At 40.5% G+C, this 25,414-nt stretch overlaps 1 protein-coding gene across 2 annotated transcripts in view; it reads left to right on the top strand.

Moving 5' to 3' along the window:
- The first annotated feature begins 8,003 nt into the window (after nucleotides 1-8,003).
- Nucleotides 8,004-25,414, top strand: part of gabrb4 (gamma-aminobutyric acid type A receptor subunit beta4) — a 54,775-nt gene continuing 37,364 nt past the window's right edge. Inside the window, exons 1-2 of one of the 2 annotated variants that reach the window (XM_084941837.1) lie at nucleotides 8,004-9,333; nucleotides 11,319-11,413. In XM_084941837.1, the coding sequence (XP_084797963.1) occupies nucleotides 9,254-9,333; nucleotides 11,319-11,413 (175 nt within the window). In that variant the 5' untranslated portion in view covers nucleotides 8,004-9,253. The remainder of the gene's footprint in view (nucleotides 9,334-11,318; nucleotides 11,414-25,414) is intronic. The other variant, XM_084941836.1, reaches the window with a different exon arrangement.

The following is a 25,414-nucleotide window of genomic DNA, read 5'->3' as shown; positions in this document are numbered from 1 at the left end:
TTATGATCTCCTTACAGCTGTGTAATTATGCTTGACCACAGTTCATGCATTCATTCTGAAGTCCATCACTTTTTAATTAACCTGGATGAATGTGGTTTTAAAAAAAGCAAAAAACTTGCACTGGTCTGGTCCCGTGTGATCCCCAACCTGTGACATTTACTGAAAAACTACAGCTGAGGTTGCGTTGACTTCTGCAAATGACTCATTTTTGGTTAAATGAACATAAAGGTGTGATGTAAGCTGTGGCTGACTGAATTCATTTTAACACAAGTGGTTTCTACTCTCATTGTCTTTAGAGGTGGGCAGATCGATCCAAATATTAATAGTGGGTAACAGATCGATAGTAGCGTGTTAGCATCGATACTTTGTTTCTATTCTCTAAGTTCAGTATGTAGCCCTCTGACTTGTGTTATATATACCTCACACATGTACTATGAAAAACGTCTGAACCTTTTTGTGTTGACTTTAAACAACAGAGGTTTAGGGACAGGGACATTTACGCTTCAGTTTGTCAAAAAAACCCAGTTTCAAAATGTGTAAAAAGCTGAGAGGTGTGTTTTGTTGTATGAACTAATTACTGTGGAAAGTAAAAATAACGGGCATTTAGTGCTCATTAAAATGTGTTTAGAATTTGCAAATTAATGATGATTCATCTCAATAAATCATGACACACCACTTTCCACTACAAAAGCTGCTTTATAGGTTAGTATAAGTATCGGTATCAATATTGGTATCGGCAGTACTGATACCAAAATTCGCAGTATCGAACAGCACGACTTTTCTTATAGCCCTGGTGAGTTATGTGGTTGCAAAGCATGAAGAAAGTTGAGTGTGTTTCTAAAAAAAAGCACATAAATAAATGGAGCATGCTACACACGTCCCGTGTAATGGATGAGACGCATGCTGATGGAATGTCCTTCGGTTCCAGGGAGACTCCAAAGTGCACAAGGACCGGGTCCAAAACGGACAAGAAGCAGCAAGTTGCAAAGCAGGCTTATCCTCCTTTAGTGTCACTACTTGTCCCTTTATATATTTTCTATCTCTTTGTTTGCTTGTGTACCGACACACCGCTCTGTGCTGCCTGCACCTACAGCACCTCACATCACTATGCTAACTCCTCTCTATGGACTTAAAAGCTTTTTCAATGCGTCTGAAAATATTTATGAATCTAAACACAGTTATTTTGCTCCGGCAACTGAGTGCCAGTGGTGAATGCCTGCAGAAGCCGACCTATAGAGTCATATTTGCAGACTCAAGCATAAAAGTCCATTTGGACGGAGACTATTGACTCAGTATTGGGAGGATGGCTAATGGCACTAAAAGAGCATGTTTTTGTGCCGAGATGGATTAGGATGGATTAGGTTTTCCCACCAGCACACGCCGTGCCGCCCAGTTTCAAAAACATGAGCAGGACTGTATAATCTTAAGGGACAAATAATTATTGCGTGTACAAATGCAGTGTGTGTGCGTGTGTCTGTTTGTGCGTGCAGGTGGCTTTGATTGATTTTCAATCCATTCCTTCTTTTTCAGCTCAGCTGCGAGGCACATTGTTTAAGGTCTATTTCATATTGTAAATTAATTATTTTCTGCTGGAATTGTATTAGTGTGTGTGTCCATATGTGTGTGTTTGAGTGTCTGCTCTGCATGCATTTACTTTGTTATTACAAGCAAAATGACATGGCACAGTATTATTTCCCATCTACCATATCCAGACCTCACGCGTGTGATTTTTGTTGTCGTTGTTGAATGCATCAGCTAAGCGGCTGCTGCAAATGCATCTCCAGTGTCAATCACATTTCTTTGAATTTGGAAGACGGAGAGCAGGAGATGGAGGGAGGAGGCAGGGGTGGAGGTTACAAGGTGGCTACTCCTCACTCACAGTTGCTTGTTAAAAAAATAATAATAATCAAAATTCAAAAATCTTAAAATGCAGTTGTGTGCACTGGAAAGCCTCTGCTCGCTGAATTTCAAAATACCTTTGGCACCATTGTTTTTTTCCCCTCCTGTGTGTATACAAGCTGCAAGCAGTCACGCAGCTGTTTCCATGGCAATATCTATCTGTGTGAGGAATTCATTAACCCTTTCTCGCAGGAGTTCCATGTAGAAATCCCACATAGAATACAGATGGGGGGTGTGGGGGGGATGCTACAGTGCTATTTTTGACAAAACCTACTATTTATGAAGTGCAACGCATTTTTTTTTAGTATATAGTGGAGACTCCATGTCTGCTTTAGTATTGACATCCATTGTTTCCGTGTTATCCAGACACCAAAGGCTGTGTTGCAACAGGCTCTGACATTTGGACGTAAGGAAAACTGAAGTGATGACACTTTGAATGCAAATAAGGGCATCACATGAGCTACCCTTTGCCAGATGGATAGCAGAATAACCCTTTGCGGCTTGTAGCCATCTTCAGAGAAACATAGTAAGGCTGCGTTTGATAAAAGATAAATCAGTGGCATGCTGAAGTCTGGAAGGAGAAATATATATATGGCACGTGCATGCCAACAGCATGTCCTTAGAAACTGTTACATCCACTTACTCTAACGCTAAGACAAAGACTGAGCCTGCTAAAGACTTCTCTGGGTGTTGTTGGCATTACAGACATGCTACTTTGATATTGATAAACCATTGAAGAAGATTAACCTGATGCCAGACCTTTACAAACACTTAATTATTCATTGTGATTGTATCAATAAAAGGCCACAAAGGTCTGCTTAAATATGACCCCCCCCCCAAAAAAAAAAAAGTGCTATAAAGTGAAATGCACTGAGGGCTGCAGAGGGACACGGGTGAGGTAAGGGACAGAATTACAGATTCCTATTAGTGCTTCTCCTCCATCAATAGCTATTTAGCATCAAGTGTTGCGCCTCGCCCATGCTAATTTTGGAGCTGGCATGCCATGTGACTGCTTGAGATGTGCACTCGTCTGGTGTGTGGAGGACAAATGAGCGTTTCAGGTCAGTTAGTTGTGTGCCGCCTGCAGGGGTTGCGAGCCTTTAGTTTTGTCACTTCAAAGAATGAACAGGTAAGAGTGTGTTAAAGCTGCCGGCCTCCTGCGGACTGTGCCACATGAAGCTGCACAGAAACACACGGGGTGGGTGGGTGAGGGGGATTATTTTACAATTATGATGATACATGTAACCTTTGCTTAATCTCATTAATTATTCAACTCCCCCACCCCCTCCCCGAGGACAAGCGCCACATGTCATCATTTTTTATCTTAAAAAAAAAAAAAAAGAAGATACATACTACATTTTAGCTCATTTTCTTCAGGCTCTCTTGTTTTTATGGCCAATCAGAACATATCTGTTAATTTCCAGTTATGTTGGAATATGCTGCTGTGAGCTCACCAAACATCAGAAATAAACAAATCGAGCCGTGTGTGGAACACCCAGTGTGTTCGGTTTTGATGAGCGTGTTTAATAATCACCAACAGATGTCATTCACGCCAGTATGAGGTCACGAATCATGAGCAGGATTTCCACTTAGCATCCTGCAGTTCATACTTTATCTGAGCAGAGGTGGATTATTCATGTGACGCATCTGTCTGACTTGTTTACATGTATTTTTTTTCCTTTCTCCCCTGCAGTAACTCGAGGCGGACAGAACGGAAGCATTAACGCGCATTTCTTTCTTTCTTGTGTGCAATCCACGGTTTGAGTGTAAACAGCGCTCCTCACAAGTGTTTGGAACACTGCGGTGCAGTTCAGCCTCAATGAGCAACACACTGCACTTTGATTGGGCTTTCTGTGGTAGCATAGCAACAATTGCCTGGTAGCCTGCTTCAAGGTAGTGCTTCAGAGTCGTGTGCCGTGTGCTTTCAAAGCCTCCGATCTCATCGCTGCGGTCAATGAGCGGCGTGATGCACACTGATGTTAAACCTTGGTTCTCTCAGAGGTTTGCAGCGAGTGCGAGGTGGTGAGCTCCTGCAGTGCCGCTTTGACCTATGAGTGTAATCATAGTTTATTATGGCGAACAGAGGAAAAATCATAGAAAAGTCATGCAGTGCATACATCCAGTGCCAAAACAAAATGCTCTGCTGCACCTGGCGCTGTGCTTTTGCATGGGCTAAATCCTTCAGCTCTGCTCTGACTCTAGGGGCCTTTTGGAGGGCTGTCCAAGTCATTCTTAATTAGGTCATGAGTCAGGAGGGCAGCAAAGCTCAGTTTGGCTTGTGTGTATCTGCTTGTGTTTGAAGACCTGAAATCACCTGTGGATCTTTGAATGCTGCTGTCAGACTTGTGTGTCTATTTGCACTCATCTTGATCCCATCACTCATATATATAAATGCACTATATTTCCAAAATTATTCAAAAGTATTCAGGTGTTCCAATCACTTCCATGGCCCCAAGTGTATAAAATCAAGAACGTAGCCATGCAGACTGCTTCTACAAACATTTGTGAAAGAATAGATCCCTCTCAGGAGCTCAGTGAATTCCACAGTGGTACCATGATAGGATGCCACTTAACAAAGTGGAAGCAACTGGGAACAGCTAAGCCATGAAGAGATTCACCATGTAAACTCACAGAGCAGGGTCAGCGGATGCTGAGGTGCATAGTGTGTAGAGGTTAGCAGCTTTCTGCAAAGTCAATTGGTGCACACCTCCACATTTCATTTGGCCTTCAGATTAGCTCAAAAACAGTGTGTAGAGAGCTTCATTGGAATGGATTTCAATGGCCAAGGAGCTCCATTCAAGCCCAATATCACCAAGCACAATGGTGTTGTAAAGCACTCCGCCACTGGACTCTAGAGCGGTGGAAACGAGTTTTCTGGAGTGACGAATCACGCTTCTCTGTGCGGCAATCCAATGGACAAGTCTAGGTCTGATGGTTGCCAGGGAAATGATACTTGTCTGACTGCACTGTGGCAGGAGTAAAGTTTGGTGGATGGCGGATTATGGTGTGGTTTGTATTTCAGGGGCTGGGCATGCACAGAGTCCTGACCTCAAACAGATAGAAGACCTTTGGGATGAATTAGAACAGAGACTGCGAGCCTGGCCTTCTCATCCAACATCAGTGTCTGACCTCACAAATGTGCGTCTAGAAGAATGGTCAAAAATTCCCAGAAACACACTCCCAAACCTTGTGGAAAGCTTTCCCAGGAGAGCTGAAGCGCTGCAAAGGGTGGGTCGACATCATAGTAAATGCTAAGGATTTAAAATTGGATATATGCGTGTGAAGGCACATGAGCAAATACTTTTGGCACGTATTTATGAGAATATTGTAAAGCCTGGTTTCCAGTTTCAGACCAACATTGCTATCTTTCCAAATATTCAGCCTCTTCAGGTCACCAAGCTCCTGTCCTTAAACTAGTCACAGGGATCCCTCTTACAGTGAGAATGAACAAACATGAGCTAAAGCTTTTGTTTCACCTCACAGGACTTCATTGCTGTAAATTAAACCCCTTCGTGAGAAGCCTTGATTGTGTTCTTTAATCAGAGGGAGTGTAAAAAATCCCACAACAAATTAATGTTAAATGAACTCTCATTAAGTTCCCTCCCCCCCACCACCATTGAAAACACACCTATCCACTCATGTCCCAGACTGATGGTGAAGTTGTATGAAGAAAGGATAAAGCATGTTGTCTAAACACTTGAGTTAAACATACAGCATCATGTGTTACTAAGAGTCGATTGGGGCGTTTGACTGATGCCTATGAACAGCAAGAGGAAAGGCGAGTGACTGGAAGGCACCAATGCATTAACCATGTGATACTATTTATATCTGAGGAGCAAGGGTGACCCAGTAACTCACACGTGTTATGCAACATATGAATGGAGCAAAAAAAAAAAAAAGTGCATGGAACATGCACATCTCATGGACTTGGGTCTCCTTGTCATAGATGCCAATGAGAGTTAATCGCATTAATCAGGGAATGCTGTGGATGGGAGAGAAAAACTGTCTATAATGTAGAGCAGACTGTGCATGCCCAGACACTGGAAGTATTCATCTAGCTTGCTGTCACACAGGTTTCAACTCCATATTACGCTCCATTATATACTGCCACTGCTCCACTGTGGCTCAAAAACGTATCCCATGAGAGCTGAACTGCCTTCAAATGAAACACATGCGGACAAGTAGCACTTATCAAACCTACAATTCCTGTTGCCTTGGCACGTAGACATGAGCAGACCAATTAAAAATGAGAATACATTGAGCTAGTTTGTCTTCAAAGAAAAAACTTGAACATTTTAGCGTTGAACGTCTCGCTTCTTTTGAAACCAGATATCACACGTGAGGGATGGACCCAACTAAAAACGTTCGCTAGTTAATCACAAGTTAGCCTCACTCGAAACCATTCCCTGTTTTGTCATCACTTTGAGTCCAAAAAGGACCAAATTCAAAATAATGAACTTTATATTCTATTAAATATACTATAAAACGACATACTGAGACAACTAACACATGAGGAGAGTGTTTATTGAGGCACTTCCGTTGTGCAGAGGAGTGGCCCCCTGCTGGCCATTGCAAAAATGCACATTACAGGATTCACTTTCCCAATGGAGGATTTGCTTCTTTTATGTACAGTTGAAAATCAACCTTAAGCTATAGCTAGGCATTAATCATTAATTAGAACATCTACAGTAATCTTGTACTCGTAAACTAATAATGAGGAAACTAGTGACTCTAATTGTATCACTGTTATGCTTTCATTTTTTTTGATAAAGAAAAATATAACAGGCATGATCATTAAATGATCCTGAGAAACAATGTCCAATTATTGTTAATATGAGTTTTTAGGGCCATTCAAAATCACTTCTCAAGTATCCAGGGATATTACCTCTTAAGCCTCTCTTCGGAGAAATCCCCAGCTGAAGAGCAGTGAGGTTTATGAAATATTCTGCAGAAAAACAAAACTAGTGTTCAGCTGCCAAGTGTTTCCAACATCATGAACAAACTAACACTCAGTTTGCTGAATCAGATGCTTTACACCAGATTTGGAGCCATCACACTTTCAAGCTTGTCTGACTATCAGCTCCTGTGATGCAACAAGTATGAGTGTGTGTGAGAGCCAGTCATAATTGCCAAGCCCTTGGGTTTCAGGTCACAGTCAGTCATGATCTTACCAAAGTCTTTTTTAGAATATTTATTATATAATTGAATGTATCTGGTGTTACTCAGTATATAAATAGCGATGCAATAGCGATGATGGTTATGATGGTCAGAGACAGGCCGCTCAATGGTCTCTTCCGAAGCTAAAGCCAAAATACAGCAGTAGCATGAATCTGCTTTATTGTGTACATTTAAGCATCGGTTAAAATGGGAAGTTAAACGGGATAACTATTTTCCCTCTCTGCCACTTCCTTACCCTTTTGGCTCAGTGCTGTGACATCACCTGTGGGGGAGGGACAAAGTGAAATTTCCTTAGAATGGAGGACAGCAGAGTTGAGGCAGAAGCAACAAATGCTTTGAGTGTGCTGAAAAAGACATTAAAAGGAGAGAAAAGCAAGAAAGGAAGAAGCTAGAGACTGGTTGCCTGGTTATTCGTGACAGTGCTTGTGGCTATGACAATGACGATGATGAGGCGGTTAAAGTACAGTGTGAAACCCCGAGTCACACCACATTTCGTTCTTGCATGCATTTAATGTAACACAAATGCCTCGGTGGTCAGCTTCATCAGTCGCTGTTTGCTTTTGTCCCACTGACACCACAACGGCGACAGAGCCGGGTCTGCTCCTTTAAACGAGCCTTTGCGCATAGCCTTCGAATCACCACAACTGCATCAGTGCTGGCTGGGTTGCCTAGCAACTGGACAGCACAGAGATCCCTGAAGAAAACCTCTTCCTCTGTATAAAACACAAGCTCGTGTGATTCTCCGATTGTGGTGTGCGCGTGTTGCCAATTTCCCAGTGTTTATGTTACTAATACGGGAAAAAAAAGGATGTTGAAGAGGGATGAAATAAATAAATAAATTCGACGTGCGTGTTTCCATGCCGTGGGTGCGCGCGCGAGTGTGCCCGCATGCATGACTTGTGTGTGGGTGAGCGCCTTCGTGCGTAAGTGCGCGTGTTTCAGAAATGTGGCAAAGTGGAAGAAACGCAGGGAAACGCACCGGCACACACTTCCAGCATCCTAATGGGCTTCAGAGAGACAATTCAGCGCATGAACAGCCTGTCGCTAAGGAATTCACCTTAGGTGTCCCCCTCCCTCCTCACCCCTTAGTAGGATATCTTATTTTATTTTAAAAGCAGAGATCCAAAAAGAAAAGAAAAGAAAAAACAGAAAGAAAACACAGGAGACGAGATTCCCTCATCATATCTCTTTGGTCATTGGTTCGGTGTTTCCAGGAGAAGACCACCGGACCCTAATAACGTATTCAAACGCCATTTAACGCCGGGCAGCGGAGGCAAGTGGACTTTTCGAATAGGTTTGCGTCTTTAACATGTAGGCTAATCCGACGTTGTGACACATTGCATTTGGCGTATCGGGGGGGCCATCCATATTTCTCGGCATCTAATTTTTTTCTCCACCAGAGGAGTGATATAGCCTGCTCTGACGTCTGCATCAGATATTACCCAGTGCTTTTTCAATGTGCATTTTCCCCTCAGTGACTTTGCGCTGATCTACATCATCATCATCAGCAGCAGCAACAACAGAGGGGGAAGACAAAAAAAAAAGAAAAGAAGCGGGGGAATGAAGATTTAATTTTTTTCTTTTCTTTTCTTTCTTTTTTTTGTAATACAAACCCACCGCTCCCCTCCAGACGACGCGCGTTTCCAAGCTCAAACAAATATCTTTTAACAACATCACGTTGTGGAATAGTCTGGCGCCAGAGCATCGCTGGAACCATGCCTCATCTGCAGATTTGGACTGGGAAATTTCATCCACCAATTTGATCGTCAAGAGGCTGCTGCTCAGTCACTCATGCCCGTGTTTGTTTGGTTTGTGTTTTTTTAAGGGGGAAGAACACTTGTCATCACTTTTTAAAAGTATTAGGTATGCCGTTTTTTGAGCAAGATGTCTGATCTTCTGGTGTTGGTCGAGGGGCTCTGTGACCTGCACGGATTTCCATAGCCGGGGAAGAAGCAGCGGGGGCCAATTACCAGATTTTTTCTTTCTTTTCTTTTTCTTTTTACCCCCATCCCTAAAGCATATTTTAATGAAGACATCGCATGCATAGATGTAGGCTAGTTTATTCGGCATTTTTAAAAGGCAATTATTTTTTGATTGCCGATTTTTACTTTGTGCATTTTCGGGAGGACCACTGGACCGGTTGGATTATAGGAACTATATAGAAGGATTTGTGGAGATGTTGGGTCGCCAAGAAGATAAATTATGTGGAATTTTCTCTGCTCTGGCGGCTTTGTCCTTCGTATGCTTTGTTCAAAGGTAAGAAAATGTGGCTTGGAAGAAAAAGAAGAAAAGAAATTACGAACTGTCACACCCGTAGACGTGATTGCCGGTCAATAAAAGGCTCAGATGTGGCAAATCGCATTAACGGGGTACCCAGGCCTACTTATTAGGGGCATTGCTGCCGATATATGCCCTATTAGACGGCGCTTTGGCGCGCGCGAGCGTAAAAACATGCGCGTGCACAACCAGAAGCCCATTGTGAAACGTAACCTACTCCCGATATCAAAATGGGGATATACATGTGTGTGTGTGTTGTCTGGGGAGACTGTGTAAAATGACAGCCCTGAGTAGGCACTGTAGGCTTGAGCGATGATTAAGCGATACAATCAATCAGCCGATCATCGATTGATTACGCTGTTCTAAGCAGCTGTCCGCAGCTGTGAACTACAGCACTGTATCCTCAAGCAAAACCCTTTTAATTTTCAACGCCAACTAATGTTCGTATTCATACTGCTGTCGCCCACTTGCTCCTTTTTGTATATTTATATACGTGTTTCAATCTGATTTTGAGAAGGAATCCTGGCGGGTTGTCATCCTCTGCTGCTCTCCACATAGATGACAGGGTAGCCCTTTAACGTTGCAACGTATTTTTTTTTTTTAATTTATGTGTCATGGCTTTTAAATGTTTACACATTGCCAAATTACTGCACAAGACTTCATGGATAACGTCTCAGTGTCAGTCTCCTGATCAGTTCCGTAGTTGTTTTGATCTTAGAGGAACTGATGTAGCTTTCATCCCTTGTGGCCTACTCCTTTTTCATGGTCTGCAGCAACCTGCAGCTTCCCTTATGAGAGTGAAATGCTCACTGAGAACACTGGGCTGCACCTTTTGACATCTGATTCCAAATGATTACAATAGTCTGGCCCAAGCAAATGAAAGGGTTTGATTTTTGCAGATTCCCTCATGATGCTGTCAGGTGTCAAACCCTCCGGCCCTGCAACTGCCCAGCTTGATGAACAGCTGCACTGCCTATGAGCTAATTGAACAGTGATTCCCTGACTGAGCCGTGGGCAGTAGTGCTCCTGCCATACCAAGGGAGCAATTTACCTCCCCCCCCCCTCACACACGCACGCATGCACACCCTCCCACTATACTCATTCAGCACCCTCCTTGTAATAGGGAACCTCAGCTGGAGAGCTGCTCTCTGCTAGGTGATGCAGGTCATGGCACCAATGTTATAGATGCCACTCAGACTAGAGTGGACTATGCAGTTCCTCCTGGGAGAGGTGGTCTGTCTCCGGGCTCAGACTGATGAGGCCCGTGCTTCTGACGGCACGACGGGAGGCTTTTTGCTATAACCTCGTGCTTATTAAAACACACGCCACTGAATCACGCTGGGCTTTTAGCTGATGGCGAGCCAAAGAAACTGTGACGTTGTTGCACTTAACACCATTGTTTCTGAAGGACTGGCATCAATATAAAACGTTTGACAGGTGCACCATCATTGCACCCCCTCAACCGATTTGATGAATATGCTGTAGGTGGGGCAGAGGGGGATAATGCACAATGCAAAGCACGTTTTTCAAGCATTTTCAGTTATGATACAAACATGGGATTGTTTTAACATTTTATCAGGTGCACCTGATAAAATGTTCTGTAACACAGAAAAAAAAGCATCTGCATGGATTTAATTCTTTGCAGTGCTATTTTCTTTGCGTTTTGATTAAATCTGGAGTCTGGTAGTGAAATAATGTTTACTTTGAAGGACGTGGGATGCACGCGTGGATGGGATTATTTGTATGCGAGGTGTTGTTTAACATCCAAAGTCCCCTTCTGCCCTTTTGCTAACACCTCATCAGGGCACATTTGAAAAGGAATATAGAGTATGTGCAGCACAGTTTTCAGGCTACTATCACCCAGTAGGTGTGCTGTAGAGATGCGTAATGTTTGTGATAAAAGTATTGGACACTTCTGCTTTTGCTGCTTAAAAATGCCTCTTGGATTTTCACCTCCCCTCCAGCTCCTCCATTGGAAGCGCCGGCATGTCTGTGGCCAAGACCACCGTGGACAAGTTGCTGAAGGGATATGACATCCGTTTAAGGCCTGATTTTGGAGGTACGTGTCATGATTACATCTGTTTATGGGGCTCGGGCTCTGCTGTCGAGGGTCTTAACAATTCAAGGTTTGGTCATGATGATATCTACGAGTCATCCCTAAGCCGAGAGCTGCCGAAGAGTTGGCCTGTGGCAAAAAAAAAAAAAAAAAAAAAAAAAAAAGATGGGGATGAGCTTTGAAGTGACTGCTACCATGTCATTACTATGCATCTATCCACATAATCGAAGATGGCTGCTCCTCTAGAAGGAGGGCATACATGGAGACGAGCCGTCAAACGCTATGTCTTTTAAAATCTGGCAGACTGAATGCACCGATTTTCAATACTTTTCTGAATGCACTTCTGATTAGAGATGTTTTTATGGCCTCTGCGTTGCACATTACGCCATACATTTGGCCCATTAACTTTTACTGGAAATTATGCATTTGCTCATTACAATAATGTTAGCTTTTATGATTCTTTAAAGTATACAACATGGAGGACAACTCGTTCTTGTTTGCTACGTAGAGTGATTGTTTTACTGAAGCTATTTAACTAAAGCAGAAGTAAAGCACTATGAAAATAGCTGGACAATCTATATTAATTTGTTGGTACTTAATAGGTAATTCGTTGGGTCTCTTTTGTGTAAAATGAAGGTTTGGGGAAAAAATTCGATAAGAATTAAAGCTTTTCTTTTGCAAATTAAGTAGATCATGTGTACTTACAATGTACAGGATGAAAAGCCAGTGGTTGGTTTCCTTTTGACATTTAAGTTATTGAGATAACATAAAGTTAACATTTCCAGCTGTGGCAGCGTTGCTTTTGTTTTGCTGTAAAAAATGTTCAGGGTTGTAGATTTGATTGAATTTCATTTCAAATGTAAACAGACATACATTTACATACATTTAGGAGGCTTATTTGGCTGATAGTGGTTTTCTTTAACACATATGATCTAAATTACGCTTATTAAATAGATGCACACTGTTCACCAGTACCTTTTTTAAAATATGCTGCAGGCTGCAGCTTGTCAGCCCTGTGACTACACTACACTTGATGAGAATGAGAGCAAGCAGTGAAAAACATATAGCAGGTGTGCCTCCTCATATAACCTTCGTCTGGTTGGCTGCTCTGATGAAGGCTTATGTGCCAAGATGTGTTAGGCTGATGTTAGCTATTGTAACAAAAAAAAAAAAACCCAAACAAACAAACAAAAAAAAGAAAAAAAAGAAAAGAAAAGAAAAGAAAAAAAATATATATATATATTTTAAATATGCTATGTTATAGTTGAGGTTAGGTCTTTGTTCTGTGTTTTGGAGTGCTGCCATTCCAGAGTTGTTTCAAAGACTCAGTGAAAGGAAATAAGACAAAGCAGCAACGAAATGCCATTTTCACTTTGCTTCCGACTGTTGAAACAAGCTCGTTATGCCTAGCAGTAGTTTTGGACATTGCACATTTCATTTTAGTTTTGCAGCCAATTTCAGTTGGGATATTATCACCCAGCAAGACCCAGCCCCGTTTGACGATATTAAATATCACTCAAATACAAACAAATGTTTCAAAGTCAATGTTTCTGCAACAGATTCACACATTCCTCGGTCCCATTTATGTAGCGCCATAGCTGTGTAGCTGGTGCTTGCAAATGCCAAGTCTATTGTGTTTTCTCTCTGGCGTTTTAATTTGTGCTTTCATGACAGTTGGCAGCAATTTGAAGAGTGTTTCGGGTCTGAACTCATCCTTATTGTCCCGCTCACCAGCAACAGTTTTGTTGCTCACCAGTTCCGCCATTCAAAGCAGACAAAAGAATTAAATGTGACCAAGAACTGTTGAATCTGTGTAGCGTTTTTGCTGTTGTTAAAGGTCAGAAAAGACAAAAAAAGCTGGATTCGGCATGTCGAATTGGCAAGCGAGCAACAATCACTTTACATCGCCATAATGACTTACATAATATATAAAAACACAATGCCATAATTCCCATCGCATATCTCTTGTGGGTGAATTACCAAAGTATGTATTAAATATCAGAATATAATCAGGAATTTTGTGCATAGATTTTGAATAAAAATAAAGGTTTTGTGTTCCGAAATGTTCATTGTTAAGAAGATATAGGCAGCGTTTTGTGTTATGTGAATGATTTCATTTTTGTGCAGCTGAGAAATCAGCAATGTTTTATATTAATAAACAAATTGATTAACACTGCAGCATCCTCTTTTATCTCTATATTACCATCAATTCAAGTAAATGCCTTGATTTCTGGTTCGACATTGAATGATTTTAAATATCTATATTGATATTGATTGCCTAAAGATTTGTTAGTCACAGGCTGCTATTCTGTAGCAAGCTGCGAATGTGTTGGAGTAAGTAGAGCAAGTTTTAAGGAGTGAGTATCCCAGGCAGGGAGTAGCTGTGCTTTACCCTCGGGCCAGAGAGCTGTAGTCCATCATGTCTTGATATTTCCAACATCACTCAGCTGCTTCTGCTGTGCTACTGCTGCTGATGACCTTCAGCACTGGAGATTCAAGAAGGAGGATTTTAATTTGGCACAATGCAGGACAGTGAGTGTGATTGCTATCGGCCTGGCCAACACCCATATTAGAAGTAAAGATCAGCCCAGAGGTGTATGTTGGTGGAAAAAGCTTGTGCACTGAGTGGTCAGAAACAGGACGATGATGCGTGATATTATTCAGATCGTTTATTTAAATGGAAAGTCCACTCTGCAGTCATTCCATTTGAACAGTGCTCTCCTCTTCCCATTGATCTGTGAACCGACTGGAATTCAAGATAATAGCTCAATAGTCCCAAATTACTTCTATACTATCATGATATTGGTTGAATTACTATTACTGTTTTTCAATTTTGCAGAAAAAACAGTTTGATTAGTGATCTCTTGCAAAAAGGGTGTGCGTGTCTTCTCTTTGGATTGTAGTCCTCGGTTGTAACCGCCTAACAAACCGCCCATGGTAACAGTGCTGATTTTTCGATCGCAATTCTGAATGATGCATTACATTGATTTAAATTCAGCCAGCGCATTGCAGACCTGGTAAAGAAAGAATCATTTTTTAAGCACAGCAATATTTTTTTAAACACATTTGCTCTTTTTGAATCAGTTGTGTTTTCATACCACTACTACTCAATCCAGGACCTGATTGTACGGAAATCTGTGTCTTGTATTAAAAAAACAAAACACTCACAAGTTACCAAAAAATGGACGGTTGGTTGATCGTGTCGCTGCTCAGCTGCATTTCACAGCGTCTGCCACCAGTACTTGCTTATTTGCTGCATTGATTCTGATGAGGTCTATCTTTTCCCACTTAATGTTGAATTATAAAGAAATAAGGATGAAACACAGTTTTAATGACATTAAATGATTCTAACTAGCTTGAACTAAGCAGCAAATGGTGCATTCAAATGCTTTTCTTAAAATGTGCTCATTCCATGAGAACTTTCCAGCATACTGAAAAGTGTTGTGTGGACTTGTTTAGGTGTGTTGTTCATGTAAGGCAGATGACTCACAGTGAAGTATGACAGTGTCTTACAATTAATCGGAAAATAGTGGATTTTGGGAATATGCCCAATTTGGGGATACAAGTAAATCTGCAAAGAGAATCAAAGCTTGAACACATACTAAATGGAAAATAGGACACACTAATGAGACTATAGATTTTAAAAGTTCACAGACATTGTAGGGAGTAAGAGCAACCACTGCAGCAGTAAAGCTTTATTAGTTATTGGAGCACAGTGGTGCTGGTCATGTGTTTAATGATATTTTCTAAAACTGGTTGGTCTTTATCATGATTCAGTGATGATGATGCACCTTCTGTTGGGGTAGTCCCTGTCTTTGATTTCATAGAAAGTGCTAATATTTGTTGGGAAATTCAAGGTAACTGCAAAAATACTAGAAATAGTCATGGAGGGCTTTGGTTGACTATATATGTTTTGGGTTATTACATTTGAAAGAGATGTATGTTATCATAAGAATGAGGGGGTTTAAAAGAAATCTTTTCTTCTATTCATAATGAAATAAAGAAATATTGGAAATTGAATATTTTCTCCACTTTCATATTTAACCACAGGTACAAGAATCAGATCCAGAACATGTAACATTTACACTCGTCCACTGTTCCACAACCATCCCATTTGACAAATCTGATAAATGATTTAGTACTCTGTCGAGAGGAGGAGCAGGGGCTGTGGATGCACATGCATTTATTTTTCAAATCCATAAGCCGGTTAAGCTTGTTGAAGACTTGCAATTGTTACAATTACCTAAAATGATTTGCATTTTTTTTTAACTGCAGCGCCAGACTTCATCTTAATATACAGATAGTAATTTCTTTGTCTAGTACATGTTATTATGAGTGATCAGTTGATCTTTGAGAGTCTTAAGTCTTTCTCAGGTAACAGTGCATCTAGCGTCTATGTTTTCACTCTTTCAGAGTAGCTTGTAACATCAAAATCTACACAAGAAGGAGAACCAAAATGGCTCCAAAGCAGCCTCACTGGCAAAGCATTCTGTAGACAGATATGCTTCCTTAAGCTAGCAATATTTTATCATCGCAGGTTTTGTTCGGGTGCAACCACTCAACACATGCCAATCGTATGCTACAGAATGCCAACACTCTTGAAACTGGCCGCATGTTATCAAGCGAATCAAAGAGTAATCTCGCAGACTGGAACTCTGAGCCAGTGGAGTGAAGTAACTCATCAGTAAGATCACCTGCTGGGGAAAACAGACAGTTGACTCTCCATGGCACATGGTTGGCTGCTCTTGACCAAGTGTTTTTGACAGTAAGCCCCATTTTTCAGTGAACACGGGAAGCTCTGCTGCAAGGTATTCCTCATGCGCCTCTGCACCTTGACAGCATTTTGATTATATAGGTTACAATGGCAAAGCCCCTTGGAAACCTGGGGCAGGTGCTGAAGAGCCAAAGAGTCTGTGTCATGCCTGAAAAAAGGCAATAGATCAGGTACCTAGTAAACAATCACAGTGGACTTGTAACTGGTAAAGGTTCATTGTAGAAAATTGCAGCTATCAAGGAGACCACTGGTCTCAAGATACTTTTTGGGCGCAATGTATTTTTGCACATGGTAAAGTACTCTGGCGAGTTTTGAGATTGTTTTTTCCTACAGTTGACCCCACAATACTACCAGGTTCACAAAGAAATGAAGTATAAATAGGGCCCAGAGCACTTACAGAACTGATTGCTTTACATTCAGTATACCTGCTAGATTATTATCATAAGCTGTAGACATCATTTTAAAAACAAAGGTCAGCATGTCTAAGAACAGACATTCATGCTATGGTGTGTAAAATATCTGAGTATGAGAACATTCAATGTATACTGTGCATAATGTACTATGCAAAAATCTTGTGGGTGCAATATGGATGCAAATATGGTCCAGAATGGTTACACCTCTCTTGCATCTAATGACAAGTGTCAAATTTCTATCTGAAAGAGCCCGGGAGGTGCCAGACTCTATCTGCACTCTCTGCTCGACATCTCTCACATTTTGCCAGCGGTGGCAGCACCAGTCCGACAACAATGTATCTGGTACCATGACTGTTGCCAGACATTAGACTTAAAAGGTCACAGTGATGAAGATTAATTTTTGTTATCATCATCTATACTGAGACCTGTGCTGGTTACCATTTTGAATGTATTGAATGTATCACCCACTTGACTGAATTAGCAAACTAGGTAGCGAGTTAGCGAGCAGAGCTACCTGTCAAGCAGAAGACCATTGAATCCTCCAATCACTTTCTGCTGGCTGCAACAATGTTAAGACAGCAATAGACCACTTCCTTATTGCAGCCTTTTCATGTACACATTTTGATCTCCAGAACTTCTTCTCTTTAGTTGTCCTTTTAGACAACATGATTTTATTGTGAAGAATTGCTCTAATGTTTATGCCGATTGCTATGAAATCCTGATGGTTTGGTCTGTTTTGGATGGAAGTCTTATCAATGACATGTTCAAGGTCCAGTCAAAAAGACCTAGAGAATGGTTGATGACTTTCTGGCAACCACCAGTCACAAGGGTTCTGCATCAAAAATGTCTCTGTAATTGCTTTGGTCCCTACTAGACTTGTGCGATATGTCTGCCTTGCTGCTGCAGACAAAACATTTCTCTGTTTCTGGTTTTCACATTTCACAGCTAGTTTCACTACTGCCTTGAGAGTAATTAGTGAGAGTTTGCAGACAAGTGAGGACTTCCTTACAAACTGCAGGCAACCGTGGCAATCTGCTAGTGACCAAAGCAATTGGATCTATGTTTTCTGTGCTGCATTATATACCACTTTGTGACTGATATCACTTCACTACTACTGGTAACCTCTACCAAGCACTCAGCAGTCAACATTTTTTTCCTAATGACCTGTGATTGACAGAGGGCCACCAACCAATTTCTAGGTATTCATGATGGGAGCTTTAGCAATCAATTTTACAGCAATTGCCATCAGCCACTTGCCAACCAACTTGGGAACACACCTTCTTCCCTTCCCACCAGTGGTTGCCAGATGATCACTGACTGGTCTTTAGGCCCATTTGACTGAAGACAAGTTTGACCAAAGCAAATGAAGGCCAAGTAATGTAACTAACTTTAGCTAGGTAGTGAACTAGCAAACAGCTAGTGCAGGGGCTGTAAAGCTTTCTGTCAAGCCGAAACTGAGAAACTTCTGCATCCATCTTCAGGGCTTTGAACTCTCTGAGGTTTCTCTACAGCAAAATGAATGCAGCTCTTCATTACTGCCTGATTTTAGCTCATCTTGTAGAAATTTTATTCTCACAAACATGTGTTCTGTCTGATTTTCATTATCTTTCCTTCTGTGATTTCATTGCGATACTCAGCATGTTAATATATTCCAGTTTTTTGCCCCTCGCCCATAACGCCTTTCCGCTATTCAGTGCATCAGCTAGATCGCCCCCTGTTGCTGACAGGCAGGCGCTATATAGATCAGTCTGGCATATTACTTTCATTAAAGATCCAGTGGGTATATACACCTTTTTCCCGTTTGTGATTTCATTTCTTTGTCTAATTTGTTGCTGTTACAAATTCTGCAAAATTGCACATCTTCCTTGTTGATTTTATATGTAAATGAGTAATTAAGGGAGTGTCTGCATCCCCTTATGGCTAAATCAATCAGGCTTCTGCGTGTGCGTACAATTACTCAACAGCTGAGATTTATAAAAGAGGGTCATGTGTATGCATGGCTTTATAAAACTGACGAAAAGAATGCGCATTCCTGCCTTTACGCATACACAATTTTAGCCATTCGAATGGTTGCTTTTTAAAAAAAGACACCAATGCCTCACAGAATGGATAGGAGACCGTGAGGAGATATTCAAGAAGCCAGATTTAAAAAGTGTTCCAGATAGTGTACCCACTCCACCTTTATGACAGAAAGAAGACTGTTTACAGCTGCTACAATTTATTATACAGTTTACCCCAACATTAGCCTGAACCTTCGCCAGTGTAGCCTGCTGTATGTTGCAACAATGTATGCCGATAAACAGGTGATAAATCAAAGAAGTTACAGAAATTCAGTTTATCTGCAGTTTGAAAACCATTGTTTGTTCATCTCTTCTGCTTTTCTTCTTCCGTCTCACCCTTTTATCTCACCCTTCTCTCATTTACGTAGTCTTGCATGCGTGCACACAAAGACACTCAAGTGTGCTCGAGAACTTGCATGTCTCCGCATTAAATTATTTTTTTCTCTGTCAAGTTGTCCGACACTTCAATAAAACTTGACTACAAATGCTGCTTATCTTGGATAACACAGCCAACCTTGGTAGTCATGCACCACAGGCCACACTTTGAATCACGGCTTCTCTGACACATGGCTTTAACGTGTTACACGATGACTTCATCATTTATTATGTAGGTTTTCATAAAAGTGATAGTCCCTAAAAAAAAAAGTAGTATATGAATTACCCAAACCGTTTCTTAACAGACCTCATAATCAGTCACATAATAAGTTTATAATACTGTTTGGTGTTACCTTGTAGTGACTGTATTTTCTAGCAACAGCAAGAAAACATTTTTTAAGCAAGTCATGATACCATGCTATCATGTTGGTGACAATATTGTGATACAAGGAAAGTGTGTCTGTCTGTGTATATGCTTATCATGCAGTTTAAAAATGTGACAGTATTATTACCTGCCCGATTTTCCTGCCACCATTTTATATACTGTGATTTCTTTTCTTTCTTTATTGCAAGTTATTTAACATCATTTACTTTGCCCTGATTTATCTAAAAAATAAAAACAAAACAAAGGACTCAACAAGGAGTCCATTTCACTTCAGTTTGATTCAGTGTATATAGTGGCCAAGTCACAACAACAGTCGCGTCAATGTGCTTTATATTGTACGACCCTACAATAATACTGAAGGCTCTACAATAGTCATGAATAGAGACTCTGGTTAGGCTAACTTGGGGGAGTCTGTCCTGATATTTGGTTCCTGGGTATTAATTATTGTATCACAAGACAATGTACTGCAATGTTGATTTTTTTGTCCCATGGTATGGGGATGTAGCTGTACCAGAAACTTAGTAGTTTGTACCAATACCAGTCGAAAAGTGTGTATTTCAGAATAACATAAGGATATTTAGTAGTTTGGATGATGTGGCTGAATTGAAATTCATTTACTTTGAATTACTTTAACAGGTCTGGATTTCATCTCTTAGATGTTTTTCTAAATTCAAAGATGTGAAAAGCATGATGGCATCATTTGCATATAGCCTTTTGCATATCAGTTATAACCCCTTTTTGGCCTTTTTTTTAAAGTCTAGATCGAAGTACGCTAGTTGCTATTTTCCATGTGTAATATGTGCTGTGCAGTGCATAGTGTTTTTGCTCATGTGCATTCTTTTTCTTACATGTCTGGATTGCCTACAGTACTAAAAAAACATGTACATTTTCAGAGTATTGTAGTGAGCATTGGTTTTGGTACTTCCCCTGCACAGAAGCTTTACCCTTTTTTAAAAGTCTTATAAGCAAAAAATGTAAAAACACACTAGAACACTTTGCAACAATCTTTGATGGATGGACGCATTTTGGGCTACATTACGCCACCATAATCTCAACATAGTTTGAGCCCAGACAGCAAAGGCAGCGCGGTTTGAGACTGTCCACCAAAGCTCTTCATCCACTGTAAGTTTTAAGCGATGCATTTAAAGATAGTTTGAAATTTGCACTTTTGTTTTTTCACTGCAGTATGCAACCACAGTGTGATTCTAAAAAAACACATGAAATTTACAGTTTTGACCACTGTGACTCAAATACTGTATCCCAGCTCTCAGGAGAAGCTTATCCTTCTCATTTAATCAGAATTCAAACAATGGAAATAATATAGAGAGATACATTTTGGTAATGATACCGCCACCTATAGGTGTTACGGCATTTTTACAGTTGTAACAAAGTTGTTGTTTCTGCAGACGGATCCTTCATTTATCCCCCTCCTACTTACACAGCCATTTTGTCTCTTTGTTCATTAACCTTTTGTGAAAAGAATACTTATCAATAATACTCGACAGATCACCATATGTTCCAGTAAGAGACCTAGCAGAGGTCATGCACTGTGCTAAGAATGGTTTGTACTTTCAGTCAGGAAAAAGGGCATGGTGATCTGACAGTTTCATTCTGGCGAAAACAATTCCCTGTCCTGCTATCAGTGTGAACAAGCTAACAAATGAAAAAACAAACAAACGTCCAGTCAGTTGGAGACGATAAGAGGGCCAAGCTCAGCTCATTCACACATTCGTCCTTCTGGAGGACACATTTCAAATCAAGCTGTCATCATCACAGGAATGGGTTTTATGATCTCAGCTTCCACCATTAACACACCATGACAGGTGACATATCACAAATGCTGTAAAGATGTCATTCTTCCCGCAGAGCCGTGACCAAGTGTGGGACATCTCTAGATGACAAAAAAAGTGCATTTACTCAATCCAGCACTTCAGATTTTATGGATATACATGGTTAAATATGGTCTGGTGGGCAAATGTTTTTTTAAGGGTTGGCAAAAAGGGTGTTCAAGTTCAAGTGTTGATCACGAAGAGCACTGAGTCAAGTTGAAAGCCTGGCCACTAAATATAGTCAGCAGATGTCCAGGGGGTGTTCTGAGGCAAGCATTTTTCAAATAGTGACTTTGAGATGAGCTTGTAATCATAGAGCGAATGTATTTTTAGATGACCAACCAATGTAGACAATACTTCATCATATCAGAGTAGACTAAAGAAACAAAGAACCAATCCGCTACCTACCTAAACGTTCTTTTAATTAAGAGGTTCAAATGGTTACAAATAGAAATCTTTATAAACATCATTAAATGGGGGAAGCTATCAGTGAAAGTGCTTTCCACAGTGTTTAATGTGGTTGCATAAAACTGTAAGTTATGCTACATGGGAATTTAATGGGAAACCACTCAGCAAAGACTTTGAAGGTCTTTATTTGATTAAATGCACATTTCATCTTCCTGCCTTCATCATGCAACAAACACAGAAATAAGGAGCATTTGAATAGTTAGATAGGTTTGAAAAAAACAAAACAGGTGTATCTGTCCATCTACCCATTAGGGTTGTTGGGAGACACTGAAGCCTGTTGCAGCAGTCACAGGCTAAGAAGTGAGGTGCACTCTGAACTTGTCACCAGTCCAAGGCTAGTGCAGAGACAGGCTACTATTCTTGTACTGACATTTAAACCTATGGCAAGTTTAACCAATTAACCTAATGTATTTGGACAGTGGGAAGACAGAGACAGAGAACCTACATGTGCACAGGGAAGATGTGCCAATTCCACACTGGACCCAGTTTTCAAAAATATTTCAGTCAATAATTTGTTATTTTTATTATTATCATTAGTAGTAGTAGTATTAGCAATCATTATTATTTGACCAAATTGTTTTGGCAGCATGATTTTAGCACAGCACTAGTATAGAATAGGAAAAAAAAAAAAGCAAAATAGACAATTAAGTGCCTTGAAGCAACCCATATGGAAAAGAAATAGGAAAAACTTATAAAAGACTTGCATAAGATGTGGTCTACTTCATATAGTGAATCATAAAGGCAGCGGTCCCCAACCTTTTTTGCGCCACGTACCGGTTTATGCCTGACAATATTTTCACGGACCGGCTTTTAAGGTGTCGCGGATAAATACAACAAAATAAAACTAGTACCGGTACAGAAAAAAAAAAAGATTTATTCATAACACACGTGAAAAGACCCAGGAAAACTGAGTTAACGATAAAAACGATAACAAAATAACGCTAAAAACCAATAAAAACCCTGAAAACCATACATTTCACACCCGAGCCTCAACTCTCGCGGCCCGGTACCAAACGACTCCGGTCCGTGGCCCGGGGATTGGAGACCGCTGATATAAGGCTTATATGATTTACTCATGAAAGTGGCCACTTTCTCATTACTTTCATATATAGTTTTAGTAAGTATCCAAAACATACAAGTTTCATTTATATAATTTTTCAAGGGATCTTATATCTGTCTTCACTCTTGTATGTTTTTCATACAAGTTTCACACAAGACAGATGCAAACTTTATAAGATTTATATATATCTTTTCCATATGGGAAGTGTTGTTGTGATTTGGCGCCATATAAATATAAAATTGAGGTAGGCTAGGCACATGGTCATGTGATTCAAAGCCAGGCATTGTTCTTAGAAATGTAGTGTTCAGTTTCCCATGAAGAAGGCTATGTATATATATATATATATATATATATATATATATATATGTGTGTGTGTGTGTATATATATATATATGTGTGTGTGTATATATATATATATATGTACTCTTAAGCGTATTTTATATACTCTTGAAGTGGTATTTTGTATATACTATAGTTTATGAGGCTGTTTCACAATATTCAGCTTTTTTCAGTGGATCTTGATTAGGTCAGCGTTTACATTGTCTTTCTGTCGTTCCTATACTGAACATGGGAAATAATTTAGATTATCAGCACAAAAACAGTTCAGTGATGCTTTACTAAGCTACTCTCCTACCTTACTTTGTCCTTGTCTGGTGTAATAAACAGTGATAGTGGCTAAGTGTGTCTTAAATGGTATTTTGTCGGTAGTGCAGCAGGGAGAAAATGAATTTCAGTGAGCATACTATAGATGTGCATAAGCAGGATGACAAAGAAATGAGCCTGCAAAGAGAGCCTGTAAATGTCTAACAGAAGGTGCTGTGCAGGGGTAATTTATTCAATTCAATTCAATTCAATTCAATTCAATTCAATTCAATTCAATTCAATTCAATTCAATTTTATTTATATAGAGCCAAATCACAACAAAAGTCGCCTCAAGGCGCTTCATAGATACAGAGAAAAACCCAACAATCATATGACCCCCTATGAGCAAGCACTTTGGCGACAGTGGGAAGGAAAAACTCCCTTTTAACAGGAAGAAACCTCCGGCAGAACCAGGCTCAGGGAGGGGCGGCCATCTGCTGCGACCGGTTGGGGTGAGAGAAGGAAGACAGGATAAAAGACATGCTGTGGAAGAGAGACAGAGGTTAATAACAGATATGATTCAATGCAGAGAGGTCTATTAATACATAGTGAGTGAGAAAGGTGACTGGAAAGGAAAAACTCAATGCATCTTGGGAATCCCCCGGCAGCCTACGTCTATTGCAGCATAACTAAGGGAGGATTCAGGGTCACCTGGTCCAGCCCTAACTATATGCTTTAGCAAAAAGGAAAGTTTTAAGCCTAATCTTAAAAGTAGAGATAGTTTCTGTCTCCCGAATCCAAACTGGAAGCTGGTTCCACAGAAGAGGGGCCTGAAAACTGAAGGCTCTCCCTCTCATTCTACTTTTAAATACTCTAGGAACAACAAGTAGGCCTGCAGAGCGAGAGCGAAGTGCTCTAATAGGGTGATATGGTACTACAAGGTCATTAAGATAAGATGGGGCCTGATTATTTAAGACCTTGTATGTGAGGAGCAGGATTTTGAATTCAATTCTGGATTTAACAGGAAGCCAATGAAGGGAAGCCAAAACAGGAGAAATATGCTCTCTCCTTCTAGTCCCTGTCAGTACTCTTGCTGCAGCATTTTGGATTAGCTGAAGGCTTTTCAGTGAGTTTTTTGGACATCCTAATAATAATGAATTACAGTAGTCCAGCCTGGAAGTAATAAATGCATGAACTAGTTTTTCAGCGTCACTCTGAGACAGGATATTTCTAATTTTAGAGATGTTGCGCAAATGGAAGAAAGCAGTCTTACATATTTGTTTAATATGTGCGTTGAAGGACATGTCCTGGTCAAAAATGACTCCAAGGTTCCTCACAGCGTTACTGGAGGCCAAGGTAATGCCATCCAGAGTATGAATCTGGTTAGATACCATATTTCTAAGATTTTCAGGGCCGAGTACAATAACCTCAGTTTTATCTGAATTAAGAAGCAGAAAGTTAGCGGCCATCCAGGTCTTTATGTCTTTAAGACATTCCTGCAGTTTAACTAATTGGTGTGTGTTATCTGGCTTCATGGACAGATAGAGCTGGGTGTCATCTGCATAGCAGTGAAAATGTATGCTATGTCTTCTAATGATGCTGCCTAAGGGAAGCATGTATAATGTAAACAGAATTGGTCCTAGCACTGAACCCTGTGGAACTCCATAATTAACCTCAGTGTGTGAAGAGGACTCTCCATTTACATGCACAAATTGGAGTCTATTAGATAGATATGATACAAACCACTGCAGTGCAGTACCTGTAATACCTACAGCATGTTCTAATCGCTCTAATAGGATATTATGGTCGACAGTATCGAACGCTGCACTGAGGTCTAGCAGGACAAGCACAGAGATGAGTCCACTGTCAGAGGCCATAAGAAGATCATTTGTAACCTTCACTAAAGCTGTTTCTGTGCTGTGATGAGCTCTGAAACCTGACTGAAACTCTTCAAATAAACCATTCCTCTGCAGATGATCTGTTAGCTGTTTGACAACTACTCTTTCAAGGATTTTTGATATGAAAGGAAGGTTGGAGATTGGCCTATAATTAGCTAAG

Source organism: Perissodus microlepis, chromosome 10 (assembly GCF_051167445.1).
Source record: "Perissodus microlepis isolate ML-2025 ecotype Zambia chromosome 10, ASM5116744v1, whole genome shotgun sequence".
NCBI lineage: Eukaryota > Metazoa > Chordata > Actinopteri > Cichliformes > Cichlidae > Perissodus > Perissodus microlepis.
This window is presented reverse-complemented; position numbering and strand designations above follow the sequence as displayed.